A 16,586-nucleotide genomic window follows, 5' to 3' on the forward strand; every position below is an offset into this window, starting at 1 on the left:
ATTTTTATAATAGTAAAGATTTTGGAACACAGGTAATTCCACTTATATTCTCAAGCTTTTCAATTCTATTTATCTTAAAACTAGTCTCACAAAATGTTATACGGTTATAATTCATTATCACTGCATCATGTATCTGAGAAATGTCTGGTAACTCTTGTTATTACGTAATTTCACAACTCAAGTATCCTGTTACTGTTTTGATGTTAATGAGCACTTATTAAGCTACTTTGAAATGGGGAAAAAAATAAAAGCTTTTTCAAAAGTATTTATCAAAGCAGAGTAAGAGGTAAGTTAAAAGGTCTGTCAAACTACATGGCTGATTCCCTAATAAGTAATTCTTTTGTATCAATTCCTATCATCCTGGAAAACACTCTACCGGGCAGGTGATTGCTGTTCATACTACCTAGGGCAAACCAAACTAGAAATTAAAGAAAGCCAACTATAACATCCATGTTAAAGAGAAGAAATAAGCAGCTCCTAATCAACTGAGAAATAAATGAGACTGATTAGCTCTTTGTGTCCAGCTGAATATGTCATTTAAGCACGAGGACCAAGCTTTTTTCATATTTGTTTTCTTCCAGTGGCTGCATATGGATAATGGCTACTGGCAAAATCGGCCTTATGAGTACACACTCTAATGCCACAAGCAGACCATTACAGCATCAAGCTCATATCTTTTTATGAGAAGGAAGTTTTTCTGACAATATTGACAGTAAATGAACTACAAAGTGTGAGGCTGAAAACAAAATACTCATTGTACAGACAAACACACTAACACCCACACAGAGATATATTTTAAAAGCGCTTTGCATTATATCATGCCAGTTATGAACATCTGCAGGGACTGGCAGACACTGAGTGGCAATCACCTCCTTATTCACCTCCGTGCTTGATCACATGCCACCCTTTGCCCTCCACTTCAGCATCTCAGTTCCTGTGATAGGAAGACTCACAGAGGACACAAGGCCTGTTTCTCATGAGATGATGCTTCAGAATTCTGTGAGCTATTCATGTTACAGGTTATACCCAGTAAACCTGTACCAATACCACACAAATTTAAGAGTCTTCTACTCTCCAGTAACAAAGAACATGCAAAAAATTCCTTATCAGACAGTTGGCAGGAGTGCATGGGAAACTGACTTTTATGTCATATATGTTGATAGATCTTTGGTTTCAAAGCAAAGTACACAGTTACTAAAAACTAATTAACTGAGTTCCAAAGTTTATTCCTTGCTAGCTTACATTATTTTACGTCTGTGATACAAAGCAGATATCTAAGTAAGGTGAATATATGATCATAAACTTATGCTTGACTATTATCAGTTCTTTCCCTAAGTCAGCTAAACCAGGTTTTCCTGTCCTAAGACAAAAGCAGAATTCAAAGAGAGCAACGCTTATGTGAAAAAATGTCCCACATTTTAAAAAGGAAGAAAGGAAGGAAGGAAGGAAGGAAGGAAGGAAGGAAGGAAGGAAGGAAGGAAGGAAGAAAGGAAGGAAGGAAGGAAGGAACTAAGAAAGAAAGGAGGAAGAAAGAAAAAAGAAAAGAGAAAAGAAAAAGGGGAAAAAAATCCTATAATCACTACTCTAGGTGCTACTCAGGCTCTGAAAAGATAGACGAAACTACTTTTCACCACTGGTACCAGGACATAAGATCATTAAAATTAGAACACAACGAAAAATTCCATTACAGTTTCATAAACTCTGCTTGCTGTGGAAAAATATCAAAATTTAGTCTCACATAGGCAGATCATGTTAGAGTATAATATTTATTCAATTTCATCATTTATGATCACTGTTATAACCAAATTAACCCCAACATAAACTCTGACATTTAAAAACACAGAGAACATACTGATTTTTCAACTATTTTGCTTATGTATACTTTTCAATTCTCATGCAGAGCTCATAATTAGGAGATGCTATACATAAACCCTCTCATTTATATATTAAGAACCAAGTAGAGAGGGCAAAAAATATCAACATAAATTCATTCTCCAAGAACTGCCCATGGATGTATTATTATCACTAAGCATATACTTACAGTATATTCCTCAGTAAAATGTGTAATTGTAGTCACAGAACAATACTTATGACAAGGCAATAATATACTTTCAGAAAAATAATACAACAAATGAGACTTAAGAGTTGAAGAGAAGGACCAGAGCATATAAAAGTCATTTCAGAACACCACACAAATTTCAGTGTTTTCCACTTTCCAGTTGGAAAGTACATGCACAAAGATTTCTTAGCAGACAATAGTCAAGAGTGCATGAAAACTGGCTTTCATGTCATATGTGTTGAGAGAAGATCAATGCCATTGAGAAAAAAGAATGTATTCTTTATCTTTTAGGTCTGTCTATATCATCTATAGCAGCGAGGAGTTTTTGTCTTGCTTTCTTATTGATATGAGATCCCAGGCAAACATTTACCAGATTGGTCAGCTGCTTCGTTGAATATTCCTGCTCGAGGTACATTGGGGGGGCGAGGAGAGAGAAAAAAAAGATCCAAATTTAGTACACTGAAAGACATATTTGACCAATGCACAGAAAAGAACACGCAGATATTTAGTTTTCAGTGGACAGTGACTGAGCACCACAAGTCAGTGAAAAGCAGGGGAAATCATACTTTGAGACATGGAAGATAAATTGTTTTACTGAGCTGTAATAATCATAAGGACACTGCAGGACACATTTGAAACAGAAAGGAGTAGTTTCTTCAATATGGCAAAATAATCTGCCGTGCCTATGCTTTTGTTACTTTTAAGACCAGACACTTTATGCTTGTTTCTGTGGCAGTCTTTATTAAGTTATTAAAATATACTGACCTCTCAAATTTTTAAAATGCTACTAAGTAATTATTTTCTGGCACTCTACATTTTGCAAACATTTTAGGCGAAAGAAAAAAGTCTCTAACCACAGAACAACTTTTCTAAGATATGACAAATGAGTAGAGTAACCAGGATCAGAAAGTTACTGGCTTTTAAACCCTCATGTTGCCATTGTAGCTAGTAAGTAAAATTAAGACTGTATGTCTTTTATGCTGTACAAATCTATTTGGTTCCCAAATTTCGGATAACGAGTTGTTAGGGTAAGAATGAATAAGGATTTACCAGAAAGGTTTGCATATTGATCTGGTTCTGGAGGATGAACAAAAAGGGTTCAGATATGGAAACAGAGTTCTATACTACCATCTAATAAGAAAAGTCACCTGTTGTCATTGGAGTTATAACCACTAAACAGACAATTTCAAAATATGAAAAAAGGTTCATTTTAAAAACTCAGAAAGCTACTCAGTTTCTGTATCTGAGCTCTGAGAGCATCTGGTAGCATCTAGTAAATTCTCTTAATCAGTCAGCATTTAACAAGTATCCACTGTCATCAAGCACTGGGCTAGACACTGTCTTAGAAGATGGGGGCAGTCGGCTCCCAAAAAAATTTCACTGAATTACAAATACCAGTTAAAGTTCTCATAAGATATTAAGCTAAAAATTTTGGTTCACTATATTAAGAGAAAAAACTCGAAAATGGGGATCATTCTTGCATCAAATAACATATGTCTAAGACCTATGCTTTATCCCCTTGGTTACTTGTCCTTTTTCCCCCAGACCCCTTCCACAGGAGTGACTTCCAAGTGTTTACAGCTTACTTTACTAAATGGATTCCAGCAACATTTAGCAGTCCATCTGTTCCTGGTTTAGTATTCTGGCTTTCAAATGTCAGAAGTCAATGGGACTAAAATGGATGACATTTTTCTCAATTCTGATGTACTGATAAAAATCATTGAAAATAATATGTACATTTCTACTTTGCTCCTAAGGATCTGGAACTGACCTACAGTGGGCACATTTACACAAAACTCAGGCTAATATTCATTTCATTTCTCTAGAGTATTAAAATCAGATAGGATGAGGCTGATAAGGCAAATATAAATAATTCCTTATTTCCTTACCCAGATGAAATAACAATCTACTTAGCTTTTACCCATGATGTTTACAGCATAAGTAAATGTGATCACTAGAGTTAGTGAAGGAATAAAACTAGGTGATAATTTTAATACTTGCCATATTTTCTTTTCTTTTTTTTTTTTTACTTGCCATATTTTCATTTTCTATCTCCACATATTGCCTTACCTAGACAAACAGTAGAACAATCATATAGGAAAGCTCCCCATATTGAGCATGCTCTGGTGAAATATGTTGCATTAAACAATGCCAAAAATTCAGCATCTTAAATAACACCTAATAAATAATATTTTTCTCTACTTATCTATATATCCACACAGAAGAAAAATGACCCCATCTATACTCAAGGTAAAATCTAACGCAGGAAGAAGTTAAATTTAGTCATTTAAATATTAATACACCTAATCATCACTAATACATGTCAGTATGATGCCAATTCATTGTTGAGGACCGTAAGATTTAAGTTATAGAATAGACATTAACTTGTGAATCACAAGACAACGTTGCTGTCTTCAATTTGTCTTGATGTTAACCAATGCCAGGCTTTTCCCACAACACAGCTGCAGGATAAACGCAGCTAAAGTTCAGGCTCTGGCTACCTTTTCAGATAATTACTGTTGCAGTTTGGAGAGGTCTCAAAAGGATTTGATTATGCAAAGGGCATTGCATAGACACAGTGCAAATATGGTAAAGAATCAGCTGTTGCTTTACACTGCACTCTCACGATTTTGAATTATATAATACAGCAGACAAGAACAGCACAGAGGAAAAGGAATAGAAATCCAATGGACTGCTTTCCAGCTCTCACCCTGTGCTCTTTGATCCAGCGTTCCATGTCATTCTCAGTTAGGTAGTAGGCTTTAATATATGTCTCCACAAATTCTTTATCAGGAATGGGTCTAATATCTGTTAGTTTTTCAAGTTTCATTAAAAACTGTTGAAAATCCAATTGCATCAGGGCACGACCCTCATTACTACACTTCTTGACGTTGGCATATCTAAGATATACAATAATAATAATAAAAAAAACAGAAATGATAGGATGGAAAAAGAACTTAAACTCTATTTTAACCCATATCTCGACAGATTCTCCAGAAATGAGAGGATTATAGGAAAAAGAGCACAGGAGTCTTGTGTTAGAAGGACTGGGTTCAGCGGGGGCCCCAGCACTCCATACTCATTTTACCAATGGGGCCTCAGCTTCCCCGTTTGCTAAGCAAAGAGATCCACTAACTGCTTAAGTTTTTGGCTGCTCTACAGTTCTCTCCCCCTGTCAATTAACATAATTATCTGTAAGAAAGTAAAACTGGTATTCCCGGAAATCTGGCTGCCAAGATTATTTATAAAAACTAAGCTATGAACACTCCAAAGTAATCTTAGTTTCATAAAACTGTTCAATCTTGTAACTGCTGGATGCAGAGGAAACAAATGCAGTAATTCCCCCATGAACAGTCAGCTAAACCTAAGAAATGTGTGAGCATATAAGCAAAAAGGGACATACATAACTTGTCATACACTTTATAGACTTCTTCTGACACCCCACACTCCTGAAAACTGTGTGTTCTAGGGTAGAGTAGTAATAAGAATGTATTAACCCTAAGAGTACAACATGTGATTACTCATAAGTCAGTGCCTCAATCCTTCAATAATAGAAAACATGGAGAATCCAACCCTAAGAATTAGGCACTTCCCCTAAGGAAATTTGCCAGGAAGCTAAAGCACATATTATTTGAAGTGATCAGGCTTCTTCTTCTTCTTTAATAAAAAAGTATTTTGCACAGAAATATAACATTATTCACTTTTCTACTTTATTAAACAAATTTATTAAAAATACTTTTCAGTCATGACTATTGACACTGAGCCATTCTGTGATTTACAACGCTGTTGGTTTCAAAACAGAGTGGCAAAAGTGTTGGCGGCTTGTCACTGTTCACCTCCCCACTCTCTAATACCTTCTTCTTTATATCAAAGAAGAGCTTAAAAGAAATCAGATAAACGACAATGTGGAAATTCAACTGATGTGCAATTCCAGACCACTATGAACAGTCTTTGAGACTGCAGCTTGCTTTCCAGCAAGCTTTTATAAGCTTTCTTATATTCTAGATGTAAGCCTGGTCTCTGAGTAAGTGGGAAAATTAGTACTGATAGATCTTTAAAGTCAACATATGAAAGATTTATACAGTTTATAATGATATAATGATACCACTAACAGACAGTGGTTATGAAGCCTGATTTTGCCATCAGAAGTTCATAAACCTTCTTGGTGTTGGAAAACTATGTGAACTTAGACAAGTTATTTAACCTCCTTGATTTTCTGAAGCAAGGTTTTCTCCTTGAGAAAACAGAGAATAATGGTTCCATCAAAGAGTTTATGTTAGGGTTCAGTGATAAAATCCTGTGAGGTATTTGATCCAGTAAATGACACATGGTGCTCAATAAATGTCATGGATAATCATCATCATAATAATTATATTATAGGTAATAATAACTATTATGAGTTTAACTTTCAGATAACCATGAGATGCTACTTTCTACACTGCTCTACTAGGTGGTTCTAGGTAACCACCTAGAAAAGAAAGCTCAGATGGAGAAGGCACACTGGGGTATAAGGGTTCTTCAATTATATTCTAAAGTCAAACCTCAGTTATTACAGGATTGTCTGCTATCTATGACTTTCTCTACCTATTATCTCCAATAATGATAACATGCAATGTTTTCTATGTATTATGCTTGATCATTGAAGACCAGATAATGCTTTCATGAAAACTTACCCTTCCACAATAGTTCTGTTGGCCAGCCGTATACAGTGTTCCCAAAGTATATTAGACACGGGCAGAGGTATCCGAACTCTCTTAGAAACCTCATTTAACCTCCTGTTAAATTGCTCAAATTCCTAAGAAGACAAAAATCATGGCCATATGTGAATATAATTATAATGTCACATTGCTTTCCAATCTTACCAGCAAATAAAAAGATTTAGAAAGACTCAGAATCAAACCAAGTAAAACAAAGAGAAAGCAAAAGGTAACTTGAACTTAGAATGAAGAGGGTTTTTTTTTAAGTATATCAAATTGAATAAACTATGTTGTGATACAGAGTATACTACATTTCATCTCAAAGGAGATATATATCATTAACAGATTAAACAATGCTAACATGTTCAAATGCTTCTTCATCTAAAATTTTTCCACGACTGTCGGCATGGATTAAAAGAGCGTAATAACCTAACATGTCTTTAAAATTATCTTCAAGAAACCCAGGTTAAAGAAATATTTTGATAAGCTTTCAACTCAGAGTGAATCATGAACCATTTGTAATTTAAGGCTATACTCACTCCTTAGAGAACAATTGGATAAATTATCCTCTTTCCTACACATTCTTTACAAGTAAATATATTATTATATTCTGAATGATTTGAAAGTCATATAATAGCTGCAAATTTTAAATACAGGAAATAATAAAACAAAATACTTCCTGTTTCCTACAGGAAAACTGAGTATTTTTATTACTTATTAGTAACTTTTATGATACCACTCCACTAAAAATAAAAATATATGAAACTAACTTAGACAAATCCTAACAATTACATGAGAGCAGGGCAGCCCAGGTGGCTCAGCGATTTAGCGCTGCCTTCAACCCAGGGTGTGATCCTGGATACCAGGGATCAAGTCCCGTGTCGGGCTCCCTGCATGGAGCCTGCTTCTCTCTCTGCTTTTGTGTCTCTGCCTCTCTCTCTCTGAGTCTCTCCTGAATAAATAAATAAAATCTTAAAAAAAAAAAAAAAAAAAAGAAAGCAAATGGTTTACCCTTCAATAAATGTACTTCTAGTTTCTTTGGACTATTATCATCTAAATACATTCATTTACAAAAGTAAATGCTATCGACCCTTCCTTAACAATATGTTTCGGCAGCCCTGGTGGCGCAGCGGTTTGGTGCCGCCTGCAGCCTGGGGTGTGATCCTGGAGACCTGGGATCAAGTCCCGCATCGGGCTCCCTGCATGGAGCCTGCTTCTCCCTCTCCCTGTGTCTCTGCCTCTCTCTCTGTGTCTATGAATAAATAAGTAAAATCTTTAAAAAAAAAAAAAAACAATACGTTTCAAATAAATTTAATAGGTTTAAAAATGAGATTTTTTTTCTTTAGTTTCCTCAGGACAGCAGCTACACAATGCTTAACAAGTCAAGACTGATATGTGTTCAAATTCTCTAATAACATACCAGAGGGAAAAAAATCTAATATAATTATCACCACTCAAGCTACCACATGATTACTTATTATCCTTTTCCTCTTTTGCTAATCACAATTTTTTGATGATTTATTTTTGACAGTTAATTGCTTTTAATTATATGAAAAAGTGAATTTTAAATCCACTAAGCTTACTTTTGAAAATCAAAGTTAAATAAGTATCTTTATCCTCTTCATGTTATGAATCTAGTAGAACACTAGTATTTGCTATTGCATTTATGCTTCACTGCAGTAAACTCTGCTTTAGATTTCCAGTCACGATTCAGTATTTTCCACTAATATTTAAAAAATAAAGTTATATCCTGGACCACCTGGGTGGCTTAGTCACTTAAGTATCTGCCTTCTGCTCAGATCAGGATCCCAGGGTCAGTGGGGAGCCTGCTTCTCTTTCTTCCTCTTCCCCTCCCTCTCACTCATGGTCTCACTTTCTCTTTCTGTCTTAAATAAATAAAATCTTTAAAAAATATAAAGTTATATGTTAACTGTAAACAATGTCATTCTACTCATTGCTAAATTAAATGTTCAAGAATGCTTGTTAAATGAACAATAAAAACACTTCATTTTACTTAAGATTTTTGGAGGCCAACAAATGCAGATTGCTTTTTACCTAAAGGTTTAGACTTGGAAAAGTAATAGCATGAATAGAAGTTATATAAAAGCTTTCTTAGGAAAGAAGGTTTGAAACTCCTAAAAACTGGGTTCATGTTAATAATCTGAATAACATTGGTTCTTTCTTACAATATTAATGTTTCTTATAATTAAAAATAACGAGGGGCACCTGGGTGGCTCAAATTGGTTGAACATCTGACTCTTGGTTTTAGCTCAGTCATATCTCAGGGTTGTGGGATCGAGCTCCGTCCAGCTCAGTGTAGAATCTGCTCGAGACTCTCTCTCTCTCTCTCCCTTTCCCCGCGTGCACACATACACACACACACTTTCTCTCTCAAGTAAATAAAATCTTAAAAAAAAAAAGAATAACCAAAGCAAGTAGGCTCCTTTAGAATACATATTCACTGAGTGCAGAAATCTTTCTTCTTGCATCCCTATGAGTACCATGGTTAGCATGCCATTAAAAAATGAAATCAACTTTTCAAAAACAAAATTGTTTAAAAAAAAGATGCATGATTATTTATAAATTATATTTGTATCACATTCCAAATTAAAATTCCCAATTGAAATATCATGGGGGTCCTAGAAATCAAAGTTCTCCCAAGGTGGCAATTACAGAGCACCTTTGTCACTCACCCCTCAGACCTGACACTAACCCCTAGACACTGCTAACTGATCTTCCACCCTTAGTTCCCAAGTCTGGGGACAACCTTGCAGTCTCCATCACAGAGCTCAAAAAGGTACCAGGCAGAGAGATGAATTCCACTGCTGTTTTTTTTTTTTCTTTTAAGATTTTATTTATTTATTCATGAGAGACACAGAGAGAGGCAGAGACATAGGCAGAGGGAGAAGCAGGGAGCCTGATGCAGGACTCAATCCCAAGACTCTGGGATCATGACCTGAGTCAAAGGCGGATACTTAACCACTGAGCCACCCAGGTGCCTCCTGATATCTATTTTGATCTTTGGCTTTGCTTATTGGTTTGCAAGTGTCCCCAACTACCATCTGTTGCCCTGGACTAAGCAAGTAAAAATGTTTGTGTGAACAAGATAAAAGTCAGGATCTTAAGAAGGGCCAATTTTCTTTTCACTGACAAATATGAAAAATAAGACTTTTCTGAAAGCAGTTTTCATCTCCTCAGATGCTCTTTCCTCACCTGACATACACATGGCTTATCTCCTGGCTTCCTTCGGGCCTCTACCCAACTCTCACTTTATCAGAATCCTTTTCTGACCACACGTAAATAAACAATATTGCCCCTAACCCACCCCCTGCCACTCTCTATCCCTCTTCTGCTGCTTATTTACTTGTTCACAGGACTATTCATTATCTGACATATTTTATCATAACTTGTTTCCCTACTGGCACATAAATTCCTTGAGGGCATGTAAGTTCCTTAATTCACAACTATGTTGTCAGCACCTAGATCAGTGTATTGCACGTGTCAGGTGATCGACAAATATCTCCTGATGCATAAATGATTAAAAAAATGTACAATTCTTCCCAGAAAACTTTTATTTTATTTTCTTTTATTTTTTCCCAGAAAACTTTTAAATGTGAGTTTTAAATGCAAAAATTTTGCATGACATGTTGCAAAAGTAATGTGATTTCTGGAAATAACAACACCACCACCGAATCATCAGGGGCCTGGTCTCTTGGTAATAAATCCATATAACTACAGATATAACTTCTAATAAATAGAAATATCTCTTGTCATCATAGCCATCGTTATTGAAATTACTTAATATGAAAGTCAGCCAAGGCATGCCAATCAAACTCTAATTCAAGACAGGATATTAGTGAGCAAAAACAAAAAATTTCTTGGGTCTTAAAGAACACAAAATTCAAAAAGCAAATCTGTTCCAATTCAGGGGCTTTAATATCATGATGTTAGAGATGTAATAACTATAATCTCACTACTTGAGAGCAAGTACAATGACAGGAATAGTTTTCCTGGTGGACTCATCTTTAACAAAGGCCTTTCTCGCGTACTTGCCTTTAGCAGTGCATCTACATAGATGTTGTGCTGTGACATAATTTCTTTTACATCCCACTTCACATTAGCCATTAGGAGCAGCATCTGTTCATAATCAATAGCTTTACCGGCTACGATCCAATAAATTGGTTTGCGTAGTTCACTGGCAGTTGAAACTGTCTGAAATAAATTTCACAGAAAGGAAGACAAATATTTACTAAAAGTATCAAATTTATAAAAAATATTTTATGCCTATTTCTAGCATACATCACATCTAAAAATAAAATATATATACTATATATCTTGAGATTTAAATTACGAAAACACTTTTGTTTCTCGGCAAAGGTCTCAGAAAACATAATTTTTAGACATACAACCAACTTGAGGCCACTGATAGCATAACAATAAAAGAACCGTGGATTTTTCAGAGATGAGCAAATATTTCTCATGTTTGTTTTTTTTTTTTTTTTTTTTTTTCCACTTCTCTCCATTTCCACTCCAACTGCCCCATCTCAAGATTTCATCATCTCTCAACTGTATTTCTGTAGGATCCTTCAAGCCGGTCTCCCTGCCTGGAGGCCTGCCATCTACTGCTGCCAACCACTCTTTCTAAAACACACTGTCACACCACTTAAACTGTTTCAGGTCCTCTGGGACCTTCCCAGTACTCTCAAAATAGAGTCCACCTCCTGGCTGAGAGCACCATGACCATGCGGCTCCTGCTTTATTACTCCAGCCATCTCTAGCACCACTAGCCCTCTTCTCTGCTGTGACAATCAGAGTTTTTTTCCCCTCAGCCACTTACATGCATCATGCTTTCGCTCACTGGCTGGTCTTCACAGAAGCCATTCCCTTAGTTTGGAATATATTACCAATGTAGCTGGCTGCTCGGTTTAAATATCCTTCCTCTAGACAGTCTTTCTAGGCAACCTTTTCCTCCCTTCCTTCTCCAGCCAAGATTAAATACCCTGCTGCTGTTTCTTTCCTCTTATCATACTTTATTGTAAATAGTTTTTTTTTAATTGTAAATAGTTTTAATGGGTTCTCTCTCTCTCTCTCTCTTTCTCATTAGACTAAAAGTTATGCAAGGTACTCAGGAAGTATTTAATACAAGAATTCATGAGTGAATAAGCACATTCTAATCATTCTCCTGGAATTTGGAGACTGGTCATTAGTGAAAAAACCCAAGATAATGTGCTCACAACTGAAGTGACATCCAAGAGTATCTCTGACCTGAGAATAAAACTGCTGGAGAAAGGGCTTTTTGACTGCAGGCATCACAGCATCCAGATGAGGCTGAAGGAACTCAAACTGTTCAGCCAAGAATACCCTAAAGGGAATAAATAACCCACCATGAAAGCAAAGTGCAGGATCCACAGCCTGTTAATACTTTTATATAAGTAATCATTAAGATCTCTAAGCAAAAGTTCAACCATTACAGTTCTTTTCCACTTGAGTGAACTATCTGGTAGTAGCTCATTTACAACCTACACGGAATGTGAGCAGAGGTGGAAGAAGGGTAACTTCCAATCAACTGCTCTGGGAACCACACGGTGCAGAGCTATGCTGTTCTGCAGGCAACACAGGGGCACAGACCACATGAAAGACTGAAGAAGAAATACAACAGTATTGTTTGCAAAGATTTCCTGTAAAGGATCCCATTAAATTATAGAGAACAGATACTTGAATTCACAGATTTAACATCTGGCATTTCTTATAAGTAACCTCATGCAACCAACCGTAACTTGGCTGAGACATACATGTGAACTTCCGGTCAGGAGGCTGGTGTGCAAGAGTGTAAGTCATTTGCCCGGAGGACTGCCAGCAGCTGCCCTGTTTTTCCCTATGTTTTGTTATGTACACAAAAGCTCTTAAGTTTACTGGACTACATTTTATGGAAGATCATGCGCTTCACCCGTATTAAAAATTGGAGGATTTAATAAAGGTCAAGAAGCATTCTTGCTGATGTGAAGGGCTGACTATATTTAACACTAAACTGACAATGTAACTAGTTTCTTCAGAATCATAATTTAATAGGAAAATATAAAATATGCTATAGTTTGTTTTTTTTTTTAACTTTTAACTTTAAAGCATGGATCATGTTGCTCAGGACTGAAACCTAAAAGATTTCCTTTCTTCCATATATGTAACTGAAAACCAACCATGCAGTTTTAAAAATCGATTGGTAATCTATTTTAGGACACACTCCTCAGAAATACATTAAGTGACACTCAGAAGTGGAAGATGGATAAAGCTAGAAATCTAGTTTTACAATGCTTACTTTTATAACTTTTCTTAAATACTTAAAGGCAAAGCAACTGTTTTTAAGAACTTACAAGGATTCTGTGGCTACCACTCTTTCCGCCAGCCCATATAATGTATCCCCAGATGTCAAAACCACTAGGTGACTGAGGTGTGGGCTTGGTACCTTCTCTTTTCTCTCTTCTGCTGCGGTAAGGGTGGCGGTAGGATCAGCTGAAACTTCCTGAAATACAACACACAGCCTGAAATCAAATCTAATAGCAATAAACCATGTGGTTTTATAAAACTGGACCTATAATTAAAACACTTTTAGGCATACATGTTAATTACATTTAGTTTCTCTTCTTTCTTTTCCTTCTTTTATATTTTCTAACTGCTGGAAATTTTCTTTTTATACTAAGTGAAAATGATCCAGCTCCACGTGCTATTATCTGCACATGACCTAAAATTGGCCAACACAAGCCATCTTTATGAATTGGCAGATGTTTTATAGAAACAATAGTGAGATGCCCCTCAGGAACCTGTAAATGAGAAAAGAGAGCCTCTGGAGGATTGAGCTGGTACATTCCAAAATTATGATGTGATTAACCATTTCACATCCACACTTTAATCAAGGTAACTTTGGTATAATCTCAAGAAGGCAGGACTAGAATGCATTTATAAACTGAAACTGACCTAACTGCATTGTAGGTGTCTGGGGCCACATTACTAATGGTTAATGAGAATAAAAGAAAGGGATGCCTGGAGAGCAGAGTGTATTGAGCTTTAAAAGATCTTCCAAGAAAACTGTGGAACAAAAATTGGATACAGACAAATCTAAAAGTATACAAAATGTAAATTTAGATTATTTCTTAAATCAATTACATAGTCACACATCTCTAACACTTGCCTTATAAATGAAAAAGACATCAAATGCACAGGACTCTGGAAGCATAACAGGTTTATAAATTTAGCAAAATGGAATTAAAACATTGCAAAACTTCCAAGTTATAAAATACTTTTATTCTTCTTTAGTTTTTTTTTTTATATCCTATCTTCTACTAAGGATATTATTTCTCTTCAATCTCTAATTACTTAATTAGCATTTAAAAGTTTTTTGGGGAACTGTACTTTCTCTAAGGGAGAATCAAGATAAGGAAGCTATGCAAGTTAATCAATGTCACTGCTCCATTATTTACTTCCTTCTACTAAAACAGAAATCACCCTCTACTGCATACACACACACACAATGTCACAAAATTTCATACTGTTTGTACCAACTGGTTGCCTGTGCTATTTCATTTAATGCTGGTGGTTATGTAATCACCATCTACCACACTACCCAAGTTAGAAACCCTGGATCATTCATGCCTCCCCACCCTCATCATGCCTAAACACACACTCTCCTTTGTTTCTTCCCCCGTCACTGGAGCTTCAGGACCAAGGCCCCACAGCATTCTTAGCAGGGTTAATAGTCCCTGAACTGAGACTTTTCCCTCTGGCTTTTCCTATTTCTACTTCACTCTGCACACAGTTCACTGGCTGATCTTTCTAGAATATCCAAGTGGTCCTTCTAAAATGAAGATATGATCACACCACTCCCCAGTTTAAGTCTCAATTAATTATCCATCCCTATGGACAAAAGTCTAAACTTGTCACCATGATATTACTCCTCTACAGTGATACCAGCTACCCTGCCAGCTTCATTTCCAGGCAATCTTCTATGCCCCTAGAGTCTAAATGCATTGGACTACTGTTATATCTGTCTTACTGACACTCTTATCAGCTCTCTGCTCCTTGTCTGCCTAGCTCTCTACTCCTCGTTTTTTAAGTCTGAGGTCATATTCACCTCCTTTCTATAACTTTCTCAGTCTCCCAAAAATTAGTATCTTACTTGTGTTAATGCGTTAATGCTACCTACACATGTACCTATGTCTTTATAGGGCATAAAGTGTACTTTGTCAGTTGCTTCCTGATCCCTCCACCTCTCTCTGAGTTCTTGGGAGGGTTGAGATCAATTTCATCATCTTTATACCTTAAGACTTTGGCATGCCTTCTGGCATTGGCAGGCCATCAAACAGTTCAACTGATGGATATGATAAAAGAGTCTTTACTTTCCCCTATTAGGCTCTTTCAAGCACATTCCAGTCAGGCTTTCATCTCCCTATTCCAAAGAAACATTTATCAAGGTCCTCAGTGGCATTCTATGACCAAGTCCAATTGTTAGTTCTGATTACCCATTTTATTTAACCTACTGTAGCATTCCACATGGCTATTCTTGAAAAACTTCCTTTGCTTAGTTTCCAGAGTACATACCCTCCTAGTTTTCTCCTACACCATGAGTCACCTCTTAGATTCCTTTGCTGGTTTGTCTGCCTCTCCCTGACCTTTAAACACTCGAGTGTCCTAGAGTTCAGTCCTCAGTCTTCTCACTCACATTTCACTCACTAAATGATTTCATTCCCCATTTTATTTTATTTTATTTTATTTTTTTTAATTTTTTTATTTATTTATGATAGTCACAGAGAGAGAGAGAAAGAGGCAGAGACACAGGCAGAGGGAGAAGCAGGCTCCATGCACCAGAGCCTGATGTGGGATTCGATCCTGGGTCTCCAGGATCGCGCCCTGGGCCAAAGGCAGGCGCCAAACCGCTGCGCCACCCAGGGATCCCTCATTCCCCATTTTAAATAACATCCTCATGCCCAAAGCTCAAAATTTACATGCTAGCCCTGACCTCTCTCTTACCCTCAGTTCATTTAACATATCTGAAAACCGAACTCAAATGTGTCCCTCCTAAAAGTCTTTTCCATATCCAGCAATGTCACCTCCATTCTGCAGAAGTTAGGTGTCATCATTGACTCCTCACTTATGGATGGGTCTACCTTCAAAGCAGATATAGAATCTGACCATGTCTCACTACTACTTCCTCTAACACTGGTACAAGCCACCTACCTTATCTCTTTCCTTAACTGTTATGCAGTATAACCAAAATAATTCTATTTTACCTAATTAAGTCAGATCATGTCAACTCTTCTGCTTAAATAGCTTCTGGTCTTCTCAATACCTTCTGGTTTTCCTAAGAGTAAAGTTCAAAGGCCTTATATGGTCTAGGGTCTGGCTACCTCTTTGATTTTATCTATCATTAACTGTCGTACTGGCTTCTTTCTAATTATACTCACCTCTGTGCTGTTCCTGGAATAGGCCAAGCATGGTTCCATCTCAGGGCCTTTGCACTCCTTGTTCCCTCCACATGAAACACTTTTCCCCAAAATATTCCCTCTCTACTAGAAAACAAGTTGCACATAAGTAGGGAGTTTTGTCTGACTCTCCTCTCCTCACCAAAATTGTATCCTCAACTCCCAGACAGAGTCTAGCATCATATATAAAGTGTTCAATAAACAGACACTAAATAAATGTGAAATAAATGAATTCTTATTCAGGTGGCTTACTCCTATTTCTTCCTTCAGGGATTTACATCAATGTCACCTTCCCAGAGAGGGCATGTGTGATCACCTAAACAAAATCATACCCCTTCTCTCCTCTTCCCATCCTTTCCT

General features: G+C 36.6%; 1 protein-coding gene across 5 annotated transcripts in view; it reads right to left on the reverse strand.

Moving 5' to 3' along the window:
• Nucleotides 1–1,747: 1,747 nt before the first annotated feature.
• Nucleotides 1,748–16,586, reverse strand: part of VPS50 (VPS50 subunit of EARP/GARPII complex) — a 132,825-nt gene continuing 117,986 nt past the window's right edge. For 3 of the 5 annotated variants that reach the window (XM_077856944.1, XM_077856942.1, XM_077856941.1), the window contains 6 exons: nucleotides 13,125–13,273; nucleotides 12,022–12,118; nucleotides 10,810–10,968; nucleotides 6,733–6,854; nucleotides 4,770–4,959; nucleotides 1,748–2,459 (listed from right to left, as the gene is read on the reverse strand). In XM_077856944.1, the coding sequence (XP_077713070.1) occupies nucleotides 2,340–2,459; nucleotides 4,770–4,959; nucleotides 6,733–6,854; nucleotides 10,810–10,968; nucleotides 12,022–12,118; nucleotides 13,125–13,273 (837 nt within the window). In that variant the 3' untranslated portion in view covers nucleotides 1,748–2,339. Of the gene's footprint in view, nucleotides 2,460–2,490; nucleotides 4,130–4,769; nucleotides 4,960–6,732; nucleotides 6,855–10,809; nucleotides 10,969–12,021; nucleotides 12,119–13,124; nucleotides 13,274–16,586 lie in introns of those variants that run through there. The other 2 variants (XM_077856943.1, XM_077856945.1) reach the window with 2 other exon arrangements.

This window comes from Canis aureus, chromosome 18 (genome assembly GCF_053574225.1).
Source record: "Canis aureus isolate CA01 chromosome 18, VMU_Caureus_v.1.0, whole genome shotgun sequence".
Lineage (NCBI taxonomy): Eukaryota > Metazoa > Chordata > Mammalia > Carnivora > Canidae > Canis > Canis aureus.